The sequence below is a fragment of the Stegodyphus dumicola genome, chromosome 5 (assembly GCF_044657685.1).
Source record: "Stegodyphus dumicola isolate Sdum_Otavi_A_Nest chromosome 5, ASM4465768v1".
Classification (NCBI taxonomy): domain Eukaryota; kingdom Metazoa; phylum Arthropoda; class Arachnida; order Araneae; family Eresidae; genus Stegodyphus; species Stegodyphus dumicola.
In genome coordinates, this window is record NC_140772.1 from 62156784 (window position 1) to 62180955 (window position 24172).

The following is a 24172-nucleotide window of genomic DNA, read 5'->3' on the forward strand; positions in this document are numbered from 1 at the left end:
ATTGTTATGATCAGTGAAGTGTGGCCTATAAATTAAGTACAAACACGTGTATGCATTAAAGTAAATGTTAAAATGAAATATGCTTTTTGTTTTTCTGTATTTATTGTAAAATTATGAAATGTGTAATTTAAAAATTTTGTGTGTCATGTACTTTTCTAAAAAATTGCATGTATAATTTTTCATATATTTCTTTTTTAGGTCCTATGGTAGATAAAAATAATGTTGACAAATTTTTGTATACCTTGAAAGATTTCATTGATTCAAAAGATGTAGTGGATTTAAATTATCATGTTATAAATTTTATATGTGATACATCTAGTAAAATTTTTAGAAATTCGGAGGTAATTTTTTTTCTACTTTAAATTATTATATGTGATGTATTTTATCATACATTGTAATGATTTAATATATCTTCATTTGTGTAATGTTGCTTGATGATAAATAAATGCTATTAAATATTTTGAGCTTATTTTATGTATTACTAGAAGAATAGTATTTGTTATAAATTATGACATATTGTGATTTTTAATATGTTTCAATAATTATGAGTATCAAAGTAAGGAATAAAAAGATTTTCTTAGGCAGTTATGAGCATAAGAAATTAGAATTATAATTATCTGAAATCTTGAAGCTAAAATTAACTTTAAATGTTTTATATTTTTTATTTATTTGAAACTGATGATTTATCATCAACACTTAATAATTTTAATTTTTTCCTGCATGTGGAATTTACCCACTGCCCTTCCCCTTAAAAAAAAAAAAAAAAAAAAAAAGTCTATTTCACTCATGGCTTGCAATTCCATGCTTTTCTTGACTCATATATTCTGTTCCTTTTGAATCATTGTTCTTTTATTCAAAATTTTGGTCATTGAATATAATTCCTTATGTTTGCCAGTATCTTTCAACCTTAGTGAGAAAGAAATCAAGTAAATGTATGGGGATTTGTATTGTCCCCATTAAACAGTAGCAAATTAATAATGATTTAAATTTTTTATATTATTCTGGTCTATTACATTAATATACTTTAATTATGCAATTTAGATGTATTTTTATAATTGTATGCAGAAAGATTGAAATTAATGAAAGTTTGTGCTAATATGTACATAAAATATTAGTCAGCAAAAAATTAAAGTACTGCAGTTAGCTTGTTGGCATAATTTCTTTCATTTGCTGTTGTTTAATTTCAGTGTATATGTAAAATACTTGTTTTATTCGTTTTTCTCTCCTTTTTTTAACTTTAGTTAGAATAATGAGGAATTTTAACTGTAATTTAGAGAAATATGGTTTGTTGTTTTTATATTTAAGTAATAATTTGTAAGTATTAGTGAATGTCTGATCAGAATTAATGCATTAAGTAACTACAGTATTTTCATATTACATTTTTGAAAGTTTTTAACAATGTTAAGTTAAAAAAATAAGTATTTCATATGCAGATATTTCTGAAACACACAACAAAATGTATATTTATTTGAAATACTCATTTTTTGATGTTACCGTATTGTTAAAATTGATGTATTCAAGCGGTTTTTATTAAGAAGTCCATTATTTATTCAGTTCATATACATCATTCAGAAAGGAAATTATATAAATATTATGATGAACTGATTTGAGCAAATCATGCTCAAATTCTTAATAATTATGAACCTTAAAAATATATATTACAATCTATTGTCCTGAACTTCTGTCATAAATGAGAAAATTTAGACTAAAGCTAATAAATAATATCTATGTTATGTATATTGCTCAGTATGGTATAATCTAGGATAGCATGTGTTATATGATACTACAGCTGAGAAATTTTTAGTTCAAATCTGGTTACTGGCATTGCTTCTTGTTATTGATATTATTAATTCCTTTACCATTATTTTATTTTTGATGTTATGCATTTATGTAAAATAATTAGGGAAATAATGTTGAAAATAATGAAATAAGGAAGTTTTAAGAAATGTAGTTTATTATTATTATTTATTTTATACTAGCATATATTGTGTTAGATCTAAGATTATTTTATTGCCTCTCTTGCTCATATTCAGTGTATATGTTTAACCCCTTCGAGCCAGGTAGCGCAAACACACGCTTTCCGCGGAGGCCGGCAGTGTCTTATGCGAGCGTCTGTCCAGGGCCGGGGGCTTTTTTGCTACTAAGCTTAAATCCATGAAATTTCCGAAGTATCAATGCATTGTTTAATAATGCTCTATAGAGTATTTAAACGGCTTATGCTTTATAGATATTTTTATACTATATACTTTAATTACCTTATTTCTTGTTTAAAAGCATATTTTGCACATTTTGTTTTCATTACTCACCATTTTATGACTTTTAACATTATTCATCTGAAAACTAAATATATTACTTAAAATTCTCTTTTCGTATGAAAAATTTGAAAACAGGGATCTACACACAGTCCTACGTTACATTACTTGCAATCGTAATAATTCATTTGCCGTTTTGGAGGATTTTTCCGGGAATGTGAACAAACGAAGCATCGTCGTCTCATTTTCTCATCAGTCTCTTCTGAACAAAGTTTTGGAAAATGTCTTTCAGTTAATCTTTCAGAATCAATATCAGAATTTCAGAATCAATATCTGAAATATTTTGCGTCATTTCTGCTATTTCATGCTCTGTTAAACATTTTTGACGCTTCGACATTGCAACGGTAAAAACAGAAAGAATTCACGTCTAACAAGATCTAATTATTTTCAAAAACTGAACTGCAAACCGAAATACCCAACGCTTTAGCGCAAATAAAACTTCTCTACTTAAATAAACAACTACCACGTGCGAATAAAGTGTGATTTAAAGAGACGTCATAAATCACGCCATTCGGAAACATTTATTTCCCCTTTTGTTTATATAATCAAAAACACGTGTATGTGAGTCATGCTTCTCTCATTTCGAGTAGAAGGTCTAATGTACATTTATCTGAAACTATATGGACATACAGTGCCATCTTGTGGCAGAAATTATAGTTTGAAAAACGTTCCAGGACACTGTCACAAATACGTGACAGTCGGTAGAGAACGGGAAAATGCTCTGGCATGCCTGCATGTCAACCGGGAAGTGAGTGTGTTCGTTGTTGGCACGTAGACGTGACAGTAGGCGCAAAGGGGTTAATTAACTTCTAGGATTTTAAATAATGTGTTTCAAAAATTTGTTTCCAGTTAATAATATGCTCTTGCATTAAATTTTTTGACAGCATTGTTGGAAGTTTTCAAGTGCAGATGATTTGCTTTTATTATTGTTTCATATCAGTATAAATGCATTCAACCATAAAAATTCAGGTAAGCAAATATAATCAAAATAAGCTTTGTTTTGCATGTAATGTATGCAAATAAACATGCTGAATAGTGTGTCTCTTACATTCTTAAAATCAACGAAACTCAATATTTTAATGAGAATAATGCATCTTCTATCTATTCATATCTATTAACCCAACACTATTATGTTTTAAAAACATTCTGCAATTTAAATTTTTTTTAATATTTTAATTATGTGCCTTTACCCATATGTTAAGTCTGATAACTATCTTTTATTAAAGCCTACAGTGAATACACATGGATTGACACTCTTTCCATTCATCCTACTGCATGTTTCTCAACTTCATGCATCTAATTGATTTAAAAGCAATCATTAGGATTGGTTATAAGGCTTAGAGACAAGGCCTCCCCCCCCTCCCGTTTTATGTTCTGATGCTGTTTCCTTATATTTTTATATTTCTTTCTTTATTAGTCCAAAGGGGCTTTGTCCCTGAAGGACTGTTGTTTTCATTTTGCAATTTTGCATTGGTTCCCTATAAATGCCCGTTTTACTTTTCAAACTGTTGCCACTATATGTTAGAGTACTGCATTACATTTGAAGAAATTAAATAATGAAAAATCTGCATAAATGTATGTGTATTTCTCACATTGTGATAAAACAACAGTACATAGAACCATTGAATTTTGAATGATGTAATCCTACTGTGAATATGGGCATGTGGAAGCCCAAATTTGAAATTTGGAATTTGTTTTATTATTGATTTCATATTTTGTAAAACTTTAGCGAATTTTTGATTAACAAACTCAAGAATTTCAAAGCGAGCAATAGCAACGTTGTACGGGGAAAAAAAAAAAAAAAAAAACATTTTTATCTCCAGCGTGTGAGACTTTGTATTAGAAATTCTAAAGATATGCTCAATTTAAAACTTTGCGATATTGCTCTTAAACTGAATTTTATGGTTTAAGTGCGAAGAACGTGATATTTAATTAATAACGGTAATAGACAAAATGTTAAAAAAGGTCCCTTTGAACGTAATTTAAAACCTGAAACCTTTCAGATTTTTTATTTAAAAATTTTTTTTATTTATTTATTATTATTTTTTAATGTTTTTTAAAAAATGTCATCCAATATTTCTTTTTTTCTGCATTTTCTCATTCTCCTATGTACTGTACAATTAAATATATTAATAACTAAGGCTGTAAGGAATATATATGTAACTAAGGTTACAGCTGTATTGTGTATTTAACTAGTTGTTAAAAACTATGTTACATGGAGTGTTGATTAAAAAAATGTAAATGTAAGATTAATTTTAATATATATAGATTTTGAAGTTTTTCTTTTCTTTCACATTATTTGACCCATTTTTCACCTGTATAGAAAAAATTATTTTTAGAGTGAAAGAATTAAATTGGTCATGGGCTGTAATATTGGCACAACTCAGAAAATGAACTTTTCAAGTAAATGTGTTAAGGTTTTCTTCATTTTGAAATGCAGGAATCGCACATTTAATTGATGGATTAAAAAGTGAGCATTTCTGAAAAGCGTCATAAGAGCTCAAATAATAATTATAAAATGTTTAAAATTAATATTATTTAATACTGCATCCTATTACATTGTGTTACTGTTATTTATTATTCCCCCCTCCCCCCATTGTGAACTATGCTGAAATTCATGGGACATAATAATCAAAAAAATTTAGAAACAAGAAATTAAATTTTATTAATGATTTTACCACCGTTTGACATGGATTGCGCAATTATAAAATCTTTCAGTAATTTTAATCTTTCAGTGCTACATTATTAATCAAAACAAACTAAACTATTTCCAATATCTTATATTTAAGGAAGTTTCGAAATAAAACCTATTTTTATGATTCAAATTTTAGTTTACTGTAAAATGCTAAATAATAGCTTGGTATTGATTGATGGCAATTAAACTTTGTAGATCGTAAAATGTTTTCTTATATATTGCAAGAGCTGTATTATAAGCTTTTTCTCACAGTCACTTTCTTGAAGGACTGCAAGCTTTTCCTTGTCTGGAGGCCTTTCACACTAACAGTTGTAAAATCTGTTTCTTTAAAAAAGGTCTTATAAACCAATGTACATGACAAACTAAAGAATGCTACAGAGGCACTACTGTCATGTCCCAGTGCTACCTGAGGGGGGGGGGAAGAGACAGTTTTACAATGTTGGAAACAGACATAACTCAAAATTTATAAACTTGTTTCTTATAGAAGTGATCCAATGTTTGTTTTTCTGCTTTCAATATAGAAATGTTGCTGAAGTATGCAGTGTCATTTTTAGTATTTACCATAAACCAGTATGCCATGTCTGATCTGTGAAGTACTTTGTATCAAGTCATCTGTTGCCATCTGAGAAGTGTTAGTATTGCAGATAGTGTACGTGTCAAACTAAAGAATGCTACAAAGACACTATTGTCATGTGCCAGTGTTACCTGCAGGGGTTAAAAAAAAAAAAAAGGACAATTTTACAATGTTCGGAACAGATATAACTCAAAATTTGTATTTTTTAAGTTGTGTCAATCCATGAATGAGACACTGCATAAATAATTCAAAAATATGATAAAAAATTTGCATAATAATTACATGACTATAATTGTATATTGCTGAATTATCTTAAAATGCCTAAAACCGGCTAAGATTGTAATTTCTACATTGTAGGTTCAGTTATTGCATTAGCTGAACTATTAGGTTACAGTGGTTGTCCAAGGTGAAATCTAAATTCAAACATTTCAGAACTAATATGATTATTTAAAATTTTTGACTGTCATATTGTTTCTACCAGCTATTGTAGATGTAAGAGTATTGTACATAAGTATGTTATCAATGATAATATGGTCTATTTGAGTTAAAATAGCATGCAGAATAATGATTATTGGAGGAGTCAAAGCAATAAAAATCAGCATAATAATATTCATAAATTTTCAGGGCTGGTGTCAAAGATTGAAATATAGAACTTTTTTCTTCAACTGCAGAAGGGCAAATGATGAAAAAGAAACCAATAATCAGGCGATAAGGAGAGGAAGAAAGTCAAGTTGCTGCCTCATCTATTGATGAATAATGGAAACACCTGAGATATAATTTCCTTGAAACTGATGGTAAAGATAGATTAGAATTGGAATCATTAACTAGAACTTAAAGACTTTTATGAATATGGAACACCTCTAGAAAATCTAATTCCTCAATCGAAGATGTTTTTGAATAATTATGGCTGCAGAAAAAATAGAAAATGTGACTTTCTGACCAACAGTGTTGGGCAACAGAGGATTGATGTGTTTCTTTGTTCCTAACATATGCATCATGTTCCTTAGCATGAAACTTTAAGGTTTTCTTAGTTTGACCTATGTAAATTAATTCACATTGGCAAGAAATTCTGTATATACCTCAGGAGTTCATATCCAGAATTGAGTCCTTAATTATGGAACTGCAAATTTTATTAACAGAAGAGAAAACAACCCAAAGTTTTAATTCTGCAAAATGCTTGCGATTTTATAGCTAATTGATAGAAAGAAAGCAATGACAACATAATTCTTATAATTTCTTAAAATGAGATTGTTCTCTTTTATACGTAGAGATGAGAATTTTTTAAACTGCGTGGTGAAACAGTTAACAAACAGTTTAAGGCGAAACACTTTTATCAATATCAGTTGATTTTAAGAAATTTTGTTCTTGATTAAGAGCCAGTTTGGAGAAGCAAACTTGAAGTTCTGGAAAAAAGAATTTGATCCAGTTTGGTATCCATGAGTGGCCACATGGTTAATGCTTAAAAGATGGGTGACCTAAGACTCGGCCAGAGCTGCAGTGTCTCAAAAAGATGGCTGTGGCCGAAATATCGGCCAGAGAATTCCCTTTCATCCTTCAGGGGGCAGAGATAGTCATTGTCCAAATAACCTCCCTTGCCACTTATGCGAGATGAACTTCGCGCCTCCCAATTGTGGAGTTTCGTAAATTCCCTTTCGTTTCCCTCAGCAGTGAAATCTTAGCTCGGGGCAAAATCTTTCAGTTGTGTCAAAGAATATCTGTTCTTCCTATATGTTCTTTGGTTTCGCATGATTCACTTGCTCTCTAGAACTCTGCACTAATACTTGGCTGTGCTTTACTTTCACTATGTATAGAAGAAAAAAAGGCTTAAGTAGAAATCGAGAAATTGCTTCAAGATCTTGAAAATGAAGCTTTTGGTGACAGTGATTTCGAATGTGAAATTCATAATGATGAAGGAAAAGCGGTGTCTTCCTTTATGGAATTTCAGTCTGTTTTCGAAGATGTTGCAGACAAAGAAAAAAATATAAATGAATTTCATTTGGAAGACAGACATAAATTGGGTTGATCCTGATATTTCGATGAAAACGGATACCTATTCATTTAAAGGAATCAACACATTAAAAGGAAATGCTACAGAATGCAATAAGGAAATTGATTTTTTCGAATGCATATTTCAAATGCATTTACGCTTTTATAACATTCAAAACAAATAAATATGCCAAGCAGTTTTTCAAGTTAACTGAAAGAGTTTCTAAAAAAGCTCATTGTGCGAAATGGAAAAATGTGAGTGCATCGGAGCTAAGGAAATTTTTAGCTCTGCTTATGGAGCACATCGATAAAGATAGCTTAAAAGACTACTGGTCAACTGATGAGATGATCAAAATCCCATTTTTTTGAAAAGCCATGGCAAGAGATCGATATCTAAACATTCTTCAATTTCTTTACTTTTCTGATAATAAATTAGCACCGAATAAAGAAGATCCCGAGTATGACCGCATGTGGAAGATTCGGAATGTCTTTGAAATATTAAATTCTCGCTTCAAAGAAGTATATGACCCTACAGAAGAACTTGCGGTTGAAGTTATTGTTGCTTTTAAAGACTGAGTAATCTTTCGCCAGTACATCCCGAAAAAAAAAAATGTTTCAGTATTAAAGTCTACAAACTTGCAGATAAAAATGCGTTTAATATGCGTGTGTGTTTGGGAAAGGATAAGGTTTTAGGCGGAGAAAAATTTTCTTCACATCGAACTGTCACTGGACTTGTTGAATGCGTTAAAAAAACATAAACTTTTTATGGATAATTTCTTTTCATCCCCACAATTGTTTCTTGAACTTCACCGTAGGTATGAAATAAACAGCTGTGGTACGGTTAGGTCAAATTCAAAATAATATTCGAAAATATTATCCGAAGAATTGGCTTCTCCATGAATGGAAAAAGGTGAATGCAGAGAATAATTTTCTCAGGGTATGGTAGCTACATGCTGGAAGGATAAGCGAGAGGTTTTTATGCTGATCAACATGCATAATCCATCCAGACAAATAGAAACTGGAGCCGAAAAGCTAGATGTAATAGCTTGTTACAATGCCAATATGGGTTATGTAGATCTCGGTGACCGAATGGCTAATAGTTACACATTTGGGCAGAAAATTCTGAAATGGACAAAAAAATTATTTTTTCACTTATGAGACCTGTCCATTTTGAATGCTTTCATTTTGTTCAAAATGAAAAATTCTGTGCTAAAACATAAAAATTTTAGACAGAATCTAATTCATCAAATGGTTTAGAAAAGTTTGGATGAAGAACCAAAGGTTCCTCGCCTAGAATTCCACAATCTGTTAAATGGAAACTTTCAACGAACAATCACAACCAACACTGGCCATTTCAAATGAAAGTTCAGAGACATTGTGTATTTGCAATAAAAACGGAATTGAGAAAAGAACTTCAGTTTCTTGCAAGAAATGTGATGTTGGACTATGTATAAATTGTTTTGAAATTTATCACACTAGCAGACTTGAGACATATATACAAATTTAATTCTAGTGCAGTTATCATATCAAATATACAAATTTGAAACAAACAAGAAAAGGAAAAAAAGGCCTATTTTTAGGCTGAAATTTGAAAATAAGGTTCATCTATATTCAATCAATGTATACACCTGCACACCTTACATACATACTGAATACTGTCTCAGAATTTAAATGATATTGTAGATTAGTTCGCAACAATAATTAATCATTTATTTGTTTGCATTAAATTTCATTTAAATTTATTAACTTTAAATTTGCTTTTTACGAATAGAGAATGTTTGTTAAATTCAATATTTACATTCACATACATATAGACATATATATGCATATGTAAATGTAATTATGTACATATATGTACACATATAATGCACTTATATACATACATATATGCATGTATAATATATATATATAGAAACACATATATGTATAATGTACATATTACATGCGTGTGTATATGCCAAATATGCATGCTGATTATATATATGTGTATATATAGTCTATCAGCGGTCGAGTGGTTAATATCACTGAACACTGGCAGTTCAACTCGAACCTCAACAAACGGGCTGGCTGCATGCCTGTTTTCCTCCACTTTAACCTACGAACCAGTTTCCCTTAGAATGTAATCCACAAAAGCATTTCCTTCTGTGTGCTTTGCAATGTTCACGTAACCTTACTCTTTGTTTCTTAGATAATTAAAATAAATATTAATTAAAATATAGATACATATGTAGCTTTTTGTTTTAACTTCTTTCTTATAAGAAAATTATACCCATATTTCCGTACTGATAACAGTCAGATCACACCTTCGGTCAATTGAATGTCGCATAATGGCATATCAGTGAAGTCGATATACACTTATGTTTCTCGAAGGTTCTATTCTCTGTTTCATCTAAATAAAGCTTCTGCTATTTCTTTCATGTACACATGAACAAGAAATGCATGGGCCAGTTTCACACAGAAAGTCTTTAACAAAGGCCCATCAGTGGCCGAGTGATAAAAGCCGCTGAATACTGGTATTTTATTCCGGGATTGGGGCCCCGGCGAAAGAGCTGGCTGCATAGGCGTTTTCGATATTTTCTTCTTACGTTACGTGCATACAAGGCACTTTCCCTTAAAACACCTTCATGAAGAGTGCCTAATATTTTACCGAGAGACAGAATTAATTTTCGGCATAAGCCTTTTTTTAAATAAAGAATGAAATTGTCATCACTACGGTAAAGTAATGATGAGAAATGTTATTTTAATAACATTTGTAATTTCAGTATTCCTCACATTCTTGTGCATAATGAATATATGAGCTGCAGAAGTGATCTGCATAACAGCATCAATATTTTGGCAGGATTATTTTCTGTTTATACTTTCTTCCAGTCTTTATACGCATATATAAATAAAAGTGGAAATATTTGGATTACGACTAAAGCACAAAGGGCTATCTGCCAAAGGAAGAAGGGACTTCATGGAGGACTTTTTAAAGGAAATTAGTTGGTACTCATGTTACACATGACGCCAGCTAGTTTACCGAAATGTGAACCGAACCTAACTATCAGTGTTCATCGAATTTACCTTTTGAACTCTGATAGGTCTGTATAAATAAATAAAGTTTATAAATCCACTTGAAATTTTACATTAGTATTAATTTCACCAATTTTTCAGTGTCATTAAAAATATATATTTTTCTTTGTATTCCCCTTTTTATTGTAATTTTTGTATTTAATATTGCTGTTTGAAACATGCAAAATGCATTGGAGTGCACTGCAGTGAAAATATAATCAATAAAATCTATTTTCAAAGTAAAGAAAAATAATAATTAAAAAAAAAAAAAAAAAAACATGCTAAAGGATAAAAAAAGCTTAAAGCAAAACTGCAAGAAAGAACAATGAACAATAATGTAGTTGAAAAATGAAATAACTTACGATACATTGGGGGGGGGAATCAATAAATTAAACTGAATAAGAATACTAATGAAAAAGGTAAAAGAAACTAATATAATATAAAGAAATACAATGGGATTTGTTTAATATATAAATATAAGCTGTTACACAATTCTTGTAAACAAATAAAAGCGAACTGCTGATTTATACAAGAAACAAATAGTTAAACATCATTTTCGAGTATAAATTAAAAATGTTAATTAGTACATGTAATTCTAAACTAAATTCAGTTTGGAAACTAATAAAAACTGAATAGACTATGGATTGATTATAGGTGTGCATTTGCTGCTGAGGCGTATTTTCATTATGACGCAATGTCAAAAGTTAATATTCCAACATACAGCAATTATTTAGCTACGAAATCTCACCATCATATGTTTCCTTAGTTTAGGGAAAAGAAACAATTCAACAAACAAATTCAACAAATTCCTTTATATTATTCCCTAATCTCATCTGAAAATTAACAAAGGAGACCCCCAAAGGTGACCTAAAGGAAAAGTTGCGAAAGAATACTAATTTCCCTTTACAATGGCAGCTAAAAGGGGATGGAAATGCATTTGGATTTCCCGTCTTTTTAAGTGAAACCTTTCCAAACTCCCCAGTCTCTTAAAGGTTAAGATCCCTGAATGCAGATAGTTTAACCTGGATTCAAATCCTGGCAGATAGGCTGGCTGCACAGGTGTTTTTATCGCTTTCTCCATATGTAATATAAATACAAGCTAACTTCCCACAGAAAGCCTTTCACAAAGTCATCACTTCCTTTAGCAGGCAGCCTTAATATGCTTTGCCATATTCAATCCAAACTAAGTCTTGATGCAGTGTGGTAACTATAAAAAATTAATTCAGTATTTACTTATTTTTAAAAAGACCTTTACAAAAATAATGTGATATTAAATTAATATTTTTAATTTGAAAATAATGGTATTATCAATTTATTATTAGCTATTTTATGAATTTTTAAGAATTTTTAATGTATTGTGAACCAGTAATATTGTGTAGGTATAACTTGAGTGTTTAATCTATATATTATATAAATATAACATTGTGCATAATAAAATAACTGTATTTCAGATATGTTCTCTGAGAATCTTAAACAGACAATTCTGGCTGGAATGTACTCTTCTGCTAAGATTCGAAATGAATATTTGCAGAATAATAGTTTTATTTTGCAAGCTGCTAATGCGCTTCATAACAGTATACTTTCTATAAAAAGTTGTGAAGAGTAAGTAATCTTTTTTCTCCTCCCATCACTTATGTCTTTATGCAAGCAAAGCTCAGTATTTTTGTTTGGGCTTTTAATATATCAGTACTGTATAGCCTTTTTTTCTCTCTTAGGATATTATTGGTAAGGCAATAATCTTATGAATAAATTGTATGATTTTGGCTTTGTTTTTGCACTTACACAAGCAAACATTTTTAAGTCTTACTGCATAAAATCAGCAAACATTACAGGGGAGAGGGATTTAAGCTTAAATCATACATGAAATATTTTGACATTTGTAGAGAAATTGCAATTTAACATTTTGTATTTTAGTTCTAAATTTCAAAGAAATATGAAATTAGTGGCATTAAATATAACTAAATTTGATCTTAATTTTGTTTTGGGACTAATATTTTTCTCTTTCTCTCTCCCCCCCCTTTTTTAAGTTGCTAATGTATTGTATTTATGAAACAAAGTATTGTTATTTTCACATTAATTTTGTTTAAAATGCTTTTAAGTGGGAAAATGAAGAATACTGTAAAAATGTATAATCATGAATAAGCATTTATTTACCTTTGAGTATTTTACTCATCATTATCTTCACTCTTAGAAACTGACTGGCCTAGTATTCTTTAAGTAGTTAATTTCTCTTGTAGTCATTAAGATCATTACTAATGCCACATTTCTCAAGTGATTTCATGACAGTTTTATGTGCTACTTGATTCCACAGTGTTTTAATATATTTATACACTTTTAGAATATTTGGCTTCCTTCTGTCTGGTAAAGTGATAATCTGTCTAGAGACCACATCTAGTTACTCCATTTACTCCTCATGAATCCTTTGAAATACTTCAGATAGTTATAACTCTGACTGCTGAATGATATATATTACATATAGTATTTTGAGATATTTCTGGATATTTTAACGGAATTTTATGGATTGACAAGTGTAATACTACATAAACGTGCATTTCTGAGCCATTGGAACAATTAGTACATTTTTTAAATAACAGCCATTATTTACAGTCAGTATAAGCTATTACTTTTAGCACTACCCACAGTTTTCACAAGATGGATCATAGGTCTTACTGACACCAGATTCGCTGTCTTGCAGCATGTTATTTACGGCAATGGTAAGGAATTTGTTTTTTTCTGCAGGATTGAAAATTGGAAACCTAATATTCCTTATGAGCTACATTGAGTGCAATGCTCTATATTTAAAAACATTAATTGAAACATTTTGATTTTTGAGAGTGTTTTAACATAAATTTGCAAGGGAAAAAACTTCCTTTTATGTATATATATAAAAGGATATTTGTATGTATATTTATATATATACATTTTTTCATTGAAAAAATTTCCTGACATGCCAAAATGAACTTCGAATTGGGCTAATCAGCCATTTACCACTTCTTAATTTTATTTTATTTTTATTTTTACCTCAATCAATTGATTAGTACTTTTACTATGTTTTAAATGTACATAATTAGTTTAACATATAGCTTACTTTTTGTTAATTTTTACATGTAAATATTCAAATGTTGTATATTTCTCTTTTAACACATTTCATTGCAACTAAATTTACTTATGTTGAAGTTTTCGCGGAGCCACAGCTTTTCGCAACTTTTTAGCATGCATTCTAAAATTTATCTTCTAATTTCCTTAATTTTGCAGCGCAATGCGCAAAATTTTTTACCACATAGGTCTTTTATTGTTTGTTCTTCCTACTTTACTTTAAATTATATATATATATTTCCCTTTATATACTATATATACATGTGTATATGTGTGCGAGATTTGCTTTTTATCAGTAGCACTTTATAGTATTAGGAGATACATCAAATAACATTGTAAGATATTGTAGCCAATGAGGCTCGGTTCATAATTGCATAATTATTACATTATTTCTGATACTCAAGTTACTTTACAGCAGAATATACATTTGCAATAGTATACATTAAAAATACACTTTACAAAAACAGCACTTTACAGATTTTACAAATTTATAAATGTATATTTCATGATATTGAAATACAGTAGTAGTATAGAAAGTTAAGCATCTAGAAACAAACTGGGTGAATATTAAATTCTTACTCTAGGTACTGTTCCTATTAAGCCTCCCCCCCCAAAAAAAAATAATGTGCTGCTAACTTTGTCTTTCTTATATGGGCCATCCATGTTTAGAATTAGAGTATTGTTTCTGGGAATGTTATGATGGTGCAGATGTATATCTACTCCTTGCCTTTGAAGTCTTGGCTGAACATTAGCGCCATCAATGACATTTCAGAATTGTTTGGATAATGCCACTCATCAAAGAAGCTTGTGGGAGTGTGAAGGTGAAAGACTGATAGGATTACTGGTTCTTGCTGAACTTGATTATGCAGTGGTGTTATAACTTGCCAGAACATTAACTGATGCAGTTGCTATGGGCTAAATGCCCTTGTGATGTTTGGCATAAATGGGTACTTGACACTGAGAAGATGTTTCATTGGTTGGGCCCAGACTGGAGCAGCATATATAACTATGACAGTTAAGCAGAGAGTCTTTTTGAATGTGCAAATTTAGTCCTCAGTTGTTTCCTTGGAACTTGTGTTCCTTAATGCGAGAAATTTAAGTCAATATTTGATCTCACGTAAGGCCCAGGTATTTCAATTCTTTCATGATTTTAGTCCTGCTACTATTGATTGTGATTCCTGGACTAATGTTGTTCGTGATTCCCTTTTTCAGAATTATAAGGGCCTTGGATTTGCTGTCTGAGATGGTCAATTTCAAAGCACTGCAGAGATTATGGAACTGCTGAGAGATCCAAGTTCCATGTTCCTTCAGCTCATTTCTGGATTTCCCTGGGCTATGAAGGCGACATCACCTGCATAAGCTATTACTTGTGTGTGCTTAGGCTAGGTAGTAGTTAATATGCTATTGAAGATCAGATTCCATACGATTTAACAAGCATATGATTCTTGTGGGCATCCTCATGTCTGTTTACGTTGTATGATGCCAGTGTTATGCATGATGATCTGCTCACAGCTCGAGAGTTAACTGGTGAAAGCTTGATATGTTTGCTAGGCATCTTGTTTGTTTTAGTGCATTTGTAATAACTGGCCACGACAAAGTGTCAAGGCTGAGTCATGAGTGCATGTGTGGTAGTTTTCCCTCTCTAAAGCTGTATTGGCGTTCACTGATTGTGTTGCCTTTGTGTAGGTGATGCTTCAGACAGTTGATTAGAAGTTTTTCATGTACTTTTTTCAGTGCTGAAAGCAGGCATATTGGACTGTAGGCATCCGGGCTACTATTATCTTCATTGTGTTTAAGAAAGAATATGACTTGCCTGACTTTGAAATCAGTGAGGAAGAGGCTAAAATGCAAAAGCTTATTGAAGAAAATTGGAAAACGTTTATAAATAATTTTGACTATCACATACCGTATTTGATGGCATATAAGACACACCCTCATTTAGAAGGCCACACACAAGGAAAAAAAGTTTCAATAGTCCGTGTGACAGTGCGTTACCACAATAACTTAAAATGTGGTATCTTTATCTTTGATTCATATTTTCTATTTGACCGAGCTCAAAAGAAGTTTTTTTGCGTGCATTTATAACAAACCTATGAAATGCTAGTATTTTTTCTTCATAATCTGCTGGCATTTTCTGTGCAATAATTGTTTTTGTGTGCATTGATAAGCCTTGCCTTTTCATGAACCTGTAGCACCAGCCCTGAGACTCTGAAAAGTTCTGATTCCCACGTTTTTTGCAAATCCTTTGGCCTCATTGATTATCATTTTGGTTGAAACACTTATCCCAGATTTCCTCTTATCTATCACCTACGTTTTTACGGCATTTTCAAGTTCAGGCCAAGATGGAGCTGGGCATAGAAGGTTATGTTTTTGTTTTTAGCAGTCTTCAGTTGATCTACCTGCAGTTGCCAAGTACGTATCATTTTTTCGGTAGGTGGTGGAAGAAAATACCTTGCTGCTGCTCTGTTTCCATGCACTTTGGCATAGTTTAACACTCCTAGTTTATACTGAATTGTATAGCTTAATCTCTTGTTTCCTGTAGTCATATTTTCCAGGGTATTTTTTTTAAACAAATAATTTTAAGCACCGATACCGACACGTTTATACAGAGTAGCACCGATACCGACATGTGTGTCGGCTGAGTCAAAGAAAGTCTATGTAAAGAAGGAAAGTCTCCATAGACGAAATGTGACCGTCAAACCTGTTTGAACTTCGACATCAGCTTCGAGCTTTGGCGCTTTTTGGCAAAAGATAGTTCACACATGCGCAAAATAATTATGGCAGATGTAGAAGAAGTTATGTGTGTCTAGACCTTTATCCGGGCTAAAAATAGCATTCAGTATTGAAAGTTAACCTGTGTCCTTCACGTATAAGATGCAGGTAACTTTTTTGAGACCAAATTTAGGAAAAAAAAGTTCGTCTTATATGCCATCAAATATGGTAATTTATACCATCTGGGCTAGATGCTTTCTTTAAAAAAAGGTTTTTGAAGATCTGTTGTATTTCTTCTCTAGTGAATTCTTAATCATCTGCACTGCTGTCTACTGTTTTGTTTGCATGGATGTGCTCTTGCTTTGTAGTGTTTTCTGAAGGATAGTCCACTGAGAAGAATGCACACAGGATGTTGTTGTGTATTTTGTGAGTGTTTTTGTCATGTCATTTGTGGCATTATTTCTCCATGCAGTTTCTTGAAGAAAGAATTGCATAGGTTTATAGACCTTGTTAGTAGCAATCTTGTGCAAAATGCCAAGCATGTCTTTAGTGCAGCAGAAGTTTCTCTAGCTTTGTATCTTAGCTCTGATGATCATTCTTTTGTAGATTGCTCTTTCCTTTCTAAGTGATTCTAAAGCAGTTGTTGGAATATTCAGTCTTCTTTCAATTTTCATTTATTTTATTGTACAGAGATTCTTCGTCCACCAGTTAAGAGTGTATAGTTTCTTTACTAGTATTTACTTACATGTATTCCATTATGTGCTAAGCATTTGCATTGTGAACACATCTAGGGCTTCACTTGTTGTGCTTGCTTGTAGATCTGGCATGATTGTGGGAAAATTTTATTGAATGTGATTGCTGAAGATGTTAATTTTTCTATCTAGGAGATTGTAGCATTTGACAGTGGCTGCAGATGTGATGTGATTTATTGTAAAATTGATGTAGTTGTGATCGAATTCTTTTCTTCATCCACTGCCCAGTCTTGAGTGAAGCTGCTGGTCTACTGTGTAGAGATGGCAAGATGTGGCCAGCCTCTGCCATTATGTGTGATGTATGATGGTGCGGCTCCTACGGTATTATGCAGTGTCAGGTTTTTGGCAACTATGTTATCCTCAGGCTATTGACCTTTTGAATATGTAATTGCATATGTCCAGCTTGTACGAAGTGCATTGTAGTGTCAAGCATAGATTTTTAAAAGGACGCATATTGTGTTAAGATTGTCTATGAAATTAAGAGAAGCATCTGTTTATTCGAAAGGAGATGCGTAAATTGAGCTAAAGTCTGTTTTAAGGTGATTTAATTTCAGGAGTATCTCTACATGATCAGGTTTTGCAATGATGGTGAGAAGAGACCAGAATGCGTTGCAACACATGATGGCTGCCCTTGGTGCTTGGCTTAGAGCATTGTTGATGCGCTTGGTAGTGTTTCAGTGAGGAGGAAAGCTGGAAACTTTGTCATTTTTATGATAGTGTTCTTGCATGAAGATTACATCTGCTTTATTTTGATTGCAAGGGCAACTGCATGTGGTGTAACTGCCCGTGCCAATTGCAGGCTTGTTTGGATGCATCTAATGTAATCAATTTCAGCGTTAATTGGAGTGACAGTACTAATATGCTATAACCGCTCAATATTCCGGTAGAATGTGAATGGTTAGAGTATATTCTTGTAACTGCTCATATTCTATCAGATAGAGTCATAATCCTAGAGATAGAGTAAAACAGATGGCCTGTTGTAAGGAAACTGCCTATTTTGTTATTGCTGTCTGAGAAATTGCAATTGATGCAGTTTGGCTGTATTGCTGTGCATTTTTCTATCTTGTGTTAGCCAGAGCAGTAGGTTTTATTATTGCATGTCTCTTGCGTATGTCTGAATTATTGACAGTTGTAGCAGCTTTTGGTGCCAAAAGACCCTGTGACATAGTATGCATACCAGCTGATGAAGGTATGGCGTTGCTGCGTGATGATTTTAAATGCTACTGGCTGGCATTTCACAATCCATTTGACATTGCTGTTTTTTTATTGTCAAGCTTTAAAGTACCCTAGCATTAGCTTTGGTTATGTTAATAAGTTCATAGGAAAGGAGATTTTTCCATGTCTGATATTGATTTGTAGTCTGGGGCTGATGTCGTGAATTGTGCACCTGGGCAGTCTCTTCGCAGGGACCTTGGTTTGCTCTAATGTTGATGAATCTTCTTTGAGCTTTGTTGTGTTACATTTTTCAACAAAACCGTGTTTCTGAATGGGTCTCATTGTCATGACTTTGATCCTCAAGTTATGCATTGGCGCAGTGTTTGTGACTTCAGCTCGTTGTGTTTACCTATTGAGTAAATCAAGAGTTGTTGTTGATTCCAGTTGTTGAAATAAAGAGTACTAGTTTAGTAGCAGTCTTGCATACTGTAATGATTGTTGAATGGTTGAAGTTGCTGTATGGTTGTTAAATGCTGTTGAGTTTTTTTAATTCATTTGCAGTTGAAGTAGTGATTGTGGCAGCCATGTTAGGATTTGACTTCTCAGCTTTCCACAGCTTTTCCAGTGCGGTTTTAATTTCTCCAAGAGCCTAATTTGGGAGAAGTGGTTCTTCTCGATCTTTTGTTGTGGACAATCACAATGCAGGTATTGCACAGTTTGCATTGTACACCTCTGGCAAAGTGAAGAAGAAAGATGGAGTGGAATTATTCACCTTGTGGTGAGATAGGCTTTCATACATTGCTCGCTATATTAGCTAATATATTATTGGAAGCTGACATTTGTATAGAATAGGAGGCTGTATTATAAGGAATTAGATTTTGAGGTACTTAATAGGCATTGGTAAGATTGGCAGAATTTAAAAAAAAAAAAAAAAAAAAAAAAAAAAAAAGCCGCTTGTGGGTTGGATAAAATAGTTGTAGAAAGAGGAAAACCACAAAAAACACAGTGATATGCAATTAACAAGATATACACTTATAAAATTAATAAATACAAACATACAAAGAATAAAATATGAAAGAAGTAAAGTATCTTATCGAAGATTTCACAGTGTTACTATTGACAGGTGTGTGTATATATATATGTGTGTGTGTGTAAAAAATGGTCTTGTTCTGTATATTGCGCATTGTTAGAAAACAACTGGTAATTGTCACTGTTAGATTATAATGGCAGTAATGCAACAAAATGTGTTAATAAAATGAAAAATGTAAATAAAGGCGGCCTTAACATAGGCTTCACTGCATTACAAATATGAAGCTACATTGAATTAACATTCTGATCAGTGTATGTAATACGAGTACCAATTACATGCCTGAGCTAAAAATGAAAATGCAAAAAATTCTGTTAAGTCTTGATTACTTTTAAGAGTATGCATATTAAATGCTGCTGAAAATGGTGTACTATTTGGATGCAGGTGTGTAGATACAGGAATTTTATAATTCAATAATGTTGTGTCTAGCGGTGTGGGTTCAGTGAAGTGCATGACGCAACCAAAACAGACTAATTCATGGCACAAACATTTATTTCTAACTAACTCATAAGACAGCAGCGATGCACTATTTATGCAGTTACATTACATTCTACTCTACTCTACTCTTACTCAGAGAGGTTCTCGGGTATAAAAGTACTGATACTCTCGAAATCAGATGCTGCATTTCTCCCCTCTTATTTAGAGATTTAATCTCTGAGGAGCTTTGCGGATGCACGAAGATCGTCGAAGTCCTGGCTGAGGTTGCTGCAACTCTTTATCAGGATCCACTGGAAGGACTGGATCAGTTTTCCTTGGAACTAATGATGTTTCAAGTCCGGCTGAAGTTTGTACAACTTCACTTCTTTGTTCGATGTCCTTGTCCGGAGCCTGTGACTTCACGTTTCCATCTGAAGTAGCAGCCATACGAGGTTCATAGATTACCGGTGCAGACGGAACCTCGCTCCCTACCGATCTGATCTGATCGATGTGCCAGCGCAGTAAAGTTCCTTGAATGTCAATGGTATAATGCTGCGCTCCATCCTTAATTGTCAGTTTGCCGATCTATAATCCCGAATGGCAACCTTTTCTCCGATCTCAAAATTTCTGTCTTTGAAATCGTAAGTATTCCTTCGGATGCATTCTTCCACTCTTCGTTTAAGATTTGGAACAACTAAATCAATTCGAGTTCTAATTTCTCTTTTTAAGAATAACATACATTGCTGGACTTAACAAGGTTGTCATGTTTGGTGCCTTTCTATAATTCATGAGGAATATGGCAAGTTTTTGCTTAATATTTCCTGGATAACCTTGCATGGCACGTAATGCTTGTTTAACAGTGTAAACGTACCGCTCTGCTTGCCCGTTACTTGCTGGTTTAAATGGAGCACACATTTTGTGTTTAATTCCATTATTCGTTATAAAGGTTTCAAATTCCCCCGATGTGAACTGAGGACCATTGTCACTCACTACTACTAAAGGCAGTCTGTATCTTGAAAAACAGTCTCTCAAACATTCAATTTTCTGAAAGGAATTTGCTGATTTTAAGGTATACACTTCTAGCCATTTAGAATGTGCGTCAATGATAATCAAGAACATTCGTTCAAAAATAGGGCCTGCAAAATCTACGTGAATGTGTTCCCAAGGCGCACTTGGATATTCCCAGTGATGGACCCTTGCCTTTACTGGATCTGATTTGAACTTAATACAATCGACACAGACAGTTCCTAGAAACTTCTTCAATATCATGATCAATTCCCTTCCAAAAGACGTAGGATCTGGCGATTGCCTTCATTTTAACGATTCCTAAATGTCCTTGGTGTAACTTTTAACTCAGAGTTTTTTCGGAACAACTACCCTCTGACCACTCATTATACAGTCATCTTGTAAGGCGTACTCAGCTTCCCTACCTTCCAAACTTTCTCCAGATTTTAATTTCATATAAAGACTATTTAATTCTTCATTAGCTCGCGTTTCCCGAGCTATCTCCTTAGCTGTTACCAGAAGAGTTTCAATTTGGGAGAGTTGGAATATTTCAACATCATACTTAATGCTTAAATCTTCAGACTTAAGAGGCAGGCGTGGCAGCCAGTCAGCATTACCATGTTCCTTGTATTTCGATACACAATATCAAACTGATATGCTTGCAATATCAGTGCATAATGTAAGAGTCGGGTGGCTGTGAGGATAGGAAGTCCTCTTTTCGGTTTGAAAATAGCGACTAAAGGTTTATGATCTGTCACCAGAGAAAAGCATCTCCCCTTTAGATATAGATAAAACTTTTTGACAGCCCAGACAATTGACAGTGCTTCTTTATCGATTTGGGTGTATTTCTGCTCCGTGTTAGTCAGTCAGTGTCCTTGATGCGAATGCTATAGGCCTTTCTGTTCCGTCAGACAAAACATACGAGAGCACTGCCCCAAGACCTACCGGAGATGCATCAGTAGCTAGCAGTAACGGTAATGTGGGATCGTAATGCATTAAAACTCTGTCTGAACAAATTTCCTTTTTTATTTTTTCGAAAGCAATTTGGCAGTTTTTTGACCAACTCCATTTAACATCTTTTTTTGTTAAATTATTTAAGGGATGTGCCAAAGTTGCCAGATTAGGGCAAAATTTGGCATAAAAATTCACTAACCCCAAGAAGCTTTTGATGTCTTGGACACCTTTCGGCGTAGGGGCATTAGCAATTGCCGAAATCATTTCATCCGTTTTATGCAATCCATCGGCATCAATTTTATGCCCTAAAAATTTAATCTCATTTTGAAAAAATTTACTTTAAGTTAAGTTTAATTTTAGGCCGTGCTCCTTGCATTTTTTTGAAAAATATTTCCAATGCTTTTAAATGAGACTGATCATCCGGTCCTGTCACTCGAGCATCATCCATAAAAATTTTAATTCCTTCAATCCCCTGAAATAATCCCTCAACATAGCACTGCCAAATAGCTGGGGCAGCATTTAATCCATACATTAAGCATTTACAAATATACAACCCCTTATGCATGTTTATTGTTAATAACCGTTGGCTCTCCGGATGCACCTTCATTTGTAGATAAGCATGACTGAAATCAAGTTTCGAAAATTTTTTACCTCCATTAAGGCATGAAAATATTTCTTCGAGTTTTGGTAATGGATGCTGTGGCACTTCCAAATTAGGATTCAGAGTCACAGAATAATAAGCACAAAGCCTGATGGAACCATCAGATTTAACAAATGGCACAACTGGTGTTGCCCATTCTGAAGTCTCAACCCTCTCAATGATACCTTCTTTCTCAAGCCGATCAATTTCTGATTCAACTTTATTTTTTAATGCGAAAGATACCGGTCGTGACCTACAAAATACTGGTTGAGTATTAGGTTTCAAATTTAGTTTTACTTCGTGATTGTTAATTTCACCTAATTTACCGTCAAAAATTTCCTTATACTCCTCAAGCAATTTTTTTAAATTCAATTCACTAGAAGTTTTCAGTGTTTTGATGGCATTCCAATCGAGTTTGATTTTATACAGCCATTCTTGGCTGAAGATTGTGTCCAAATTTTCCTTCACAATGTATAGATTTAAAACTAATTTTTGTTCTTGGTATTCAACTTTAAACATATCCTAAAGGTACCACCTTATCACCCCTGTAAGTTTTTAAAACTAATTTTTAGGCTGAATCTTTTTATTGCAAATTTTTCTAAATTTATTTATAGACATTACCAAAACTGTTCCCCCAGTATCAAGTTCCATGCTAACTGGTTTGTTTTCAATTTTAACTTGAAGCATTATTGGTGGTCTTTTTGGCTCTTCCTCTCTTAACATGTGCGTTCTGGAGTTAAATCCATAGATGGGGACCTCATTTTTCGAATCATAATCATTATTTGCTTCAACTTTCTTTTGTTTAACCTGGCGGTTTTTCCTAGACAAATAACATAATATTTCGATATGTCCAATTTTTTTACAAAAGCGGCATTCACTTGTTGCAAATCTACAGTTGTTTTTATTGTGATTTGCTCCTAAGCAACGCGAGCAAGTTTCATTTTTACCTTTATTATTCTTAGCAACAAAGTTTTGTTTCCGCGGTTTGGACTCATTTTTCTTGGTTTTAAGTACCTTCAGTTCTACGGAATTTCCTATAATCTCATTTGCACCCTTAACCGCCTTTTCCATCGCCAAGGCTATCTTTAATGTTTTTTCTAAATCGATATCATCTTCCTGAAATAATCGATCTAAGATATTACGATCTCGTAGACCGCTAACGAAAACATCCCTTAACATTGTATTAGCATATCCTCTTTATATTCACAAGGAATCACTAACGAGCGTAATTCAGTGACATAACTACTAATTGATTTCCCCTCATGCTGTTTTCTGTTAATAAACATGTGCCGACTAGGTATTATTAAAGCTTTAGGATTTAAATGATCCTTAAGAACCTTTTTTAGTCGGTAAAATTTTTTCTGAAGAATTATCCGAAGATAGTAAGTTGCAATGCGACCATTAAAGCTTCATTCTGCTTTATCAATTCTTCAATTAACTTCTCCATCCTTTCAAAATAAAAATCAAATAACTTTCCTACCTTTTGCAGTTTTCGGGGAATCCCCTAAATCCAAGTTTCGGTTTTGAGACTACTTACGCATGTAACCGAGTGCGCCGAGTCGGGAACGATTTGCTTCTCATCCCATCCTCGTCGCCAACTTGTTGTGTCTAGTGGTGTAGGTTCAGTGAAGTGCATGACACAACCAAAACAGACTAGTTCATGGCACAAACATTTATTTCTAACTAACTCATAAGACAGCAGCGATGTGCTATTTATGCAGTTACATTACATTCTA

The 24172-nt window shown here is 32.9% G+C and overlaps 1 protein-coding gene across 1 annotated transcript in view; it reads left to right on the forward strand.

Annotated features, from left to right (window-relative positions):
- Positions 1–24172, forward strand: part of Ltn1 (E3 ubiquitin-protein ligase listerin) — a 198853-nt gene that overhangs the window by 69757 nt on the left and 104924 nt on the right. The window contains exons 12-14 of the mRNA XM_085816712.1: positions 199–341; positions 3197–3281; positions 12070–12220. Coding sequence (XP_085672838.1) covers positions 199–341; positions 3197–3281; positions 12070–12220 — 379 coding nt within the window. The remainder of the gene's footprint in view (positions 1–198; positions 342–3196; positions 3282–12069; positions 12221–24172) is intronic.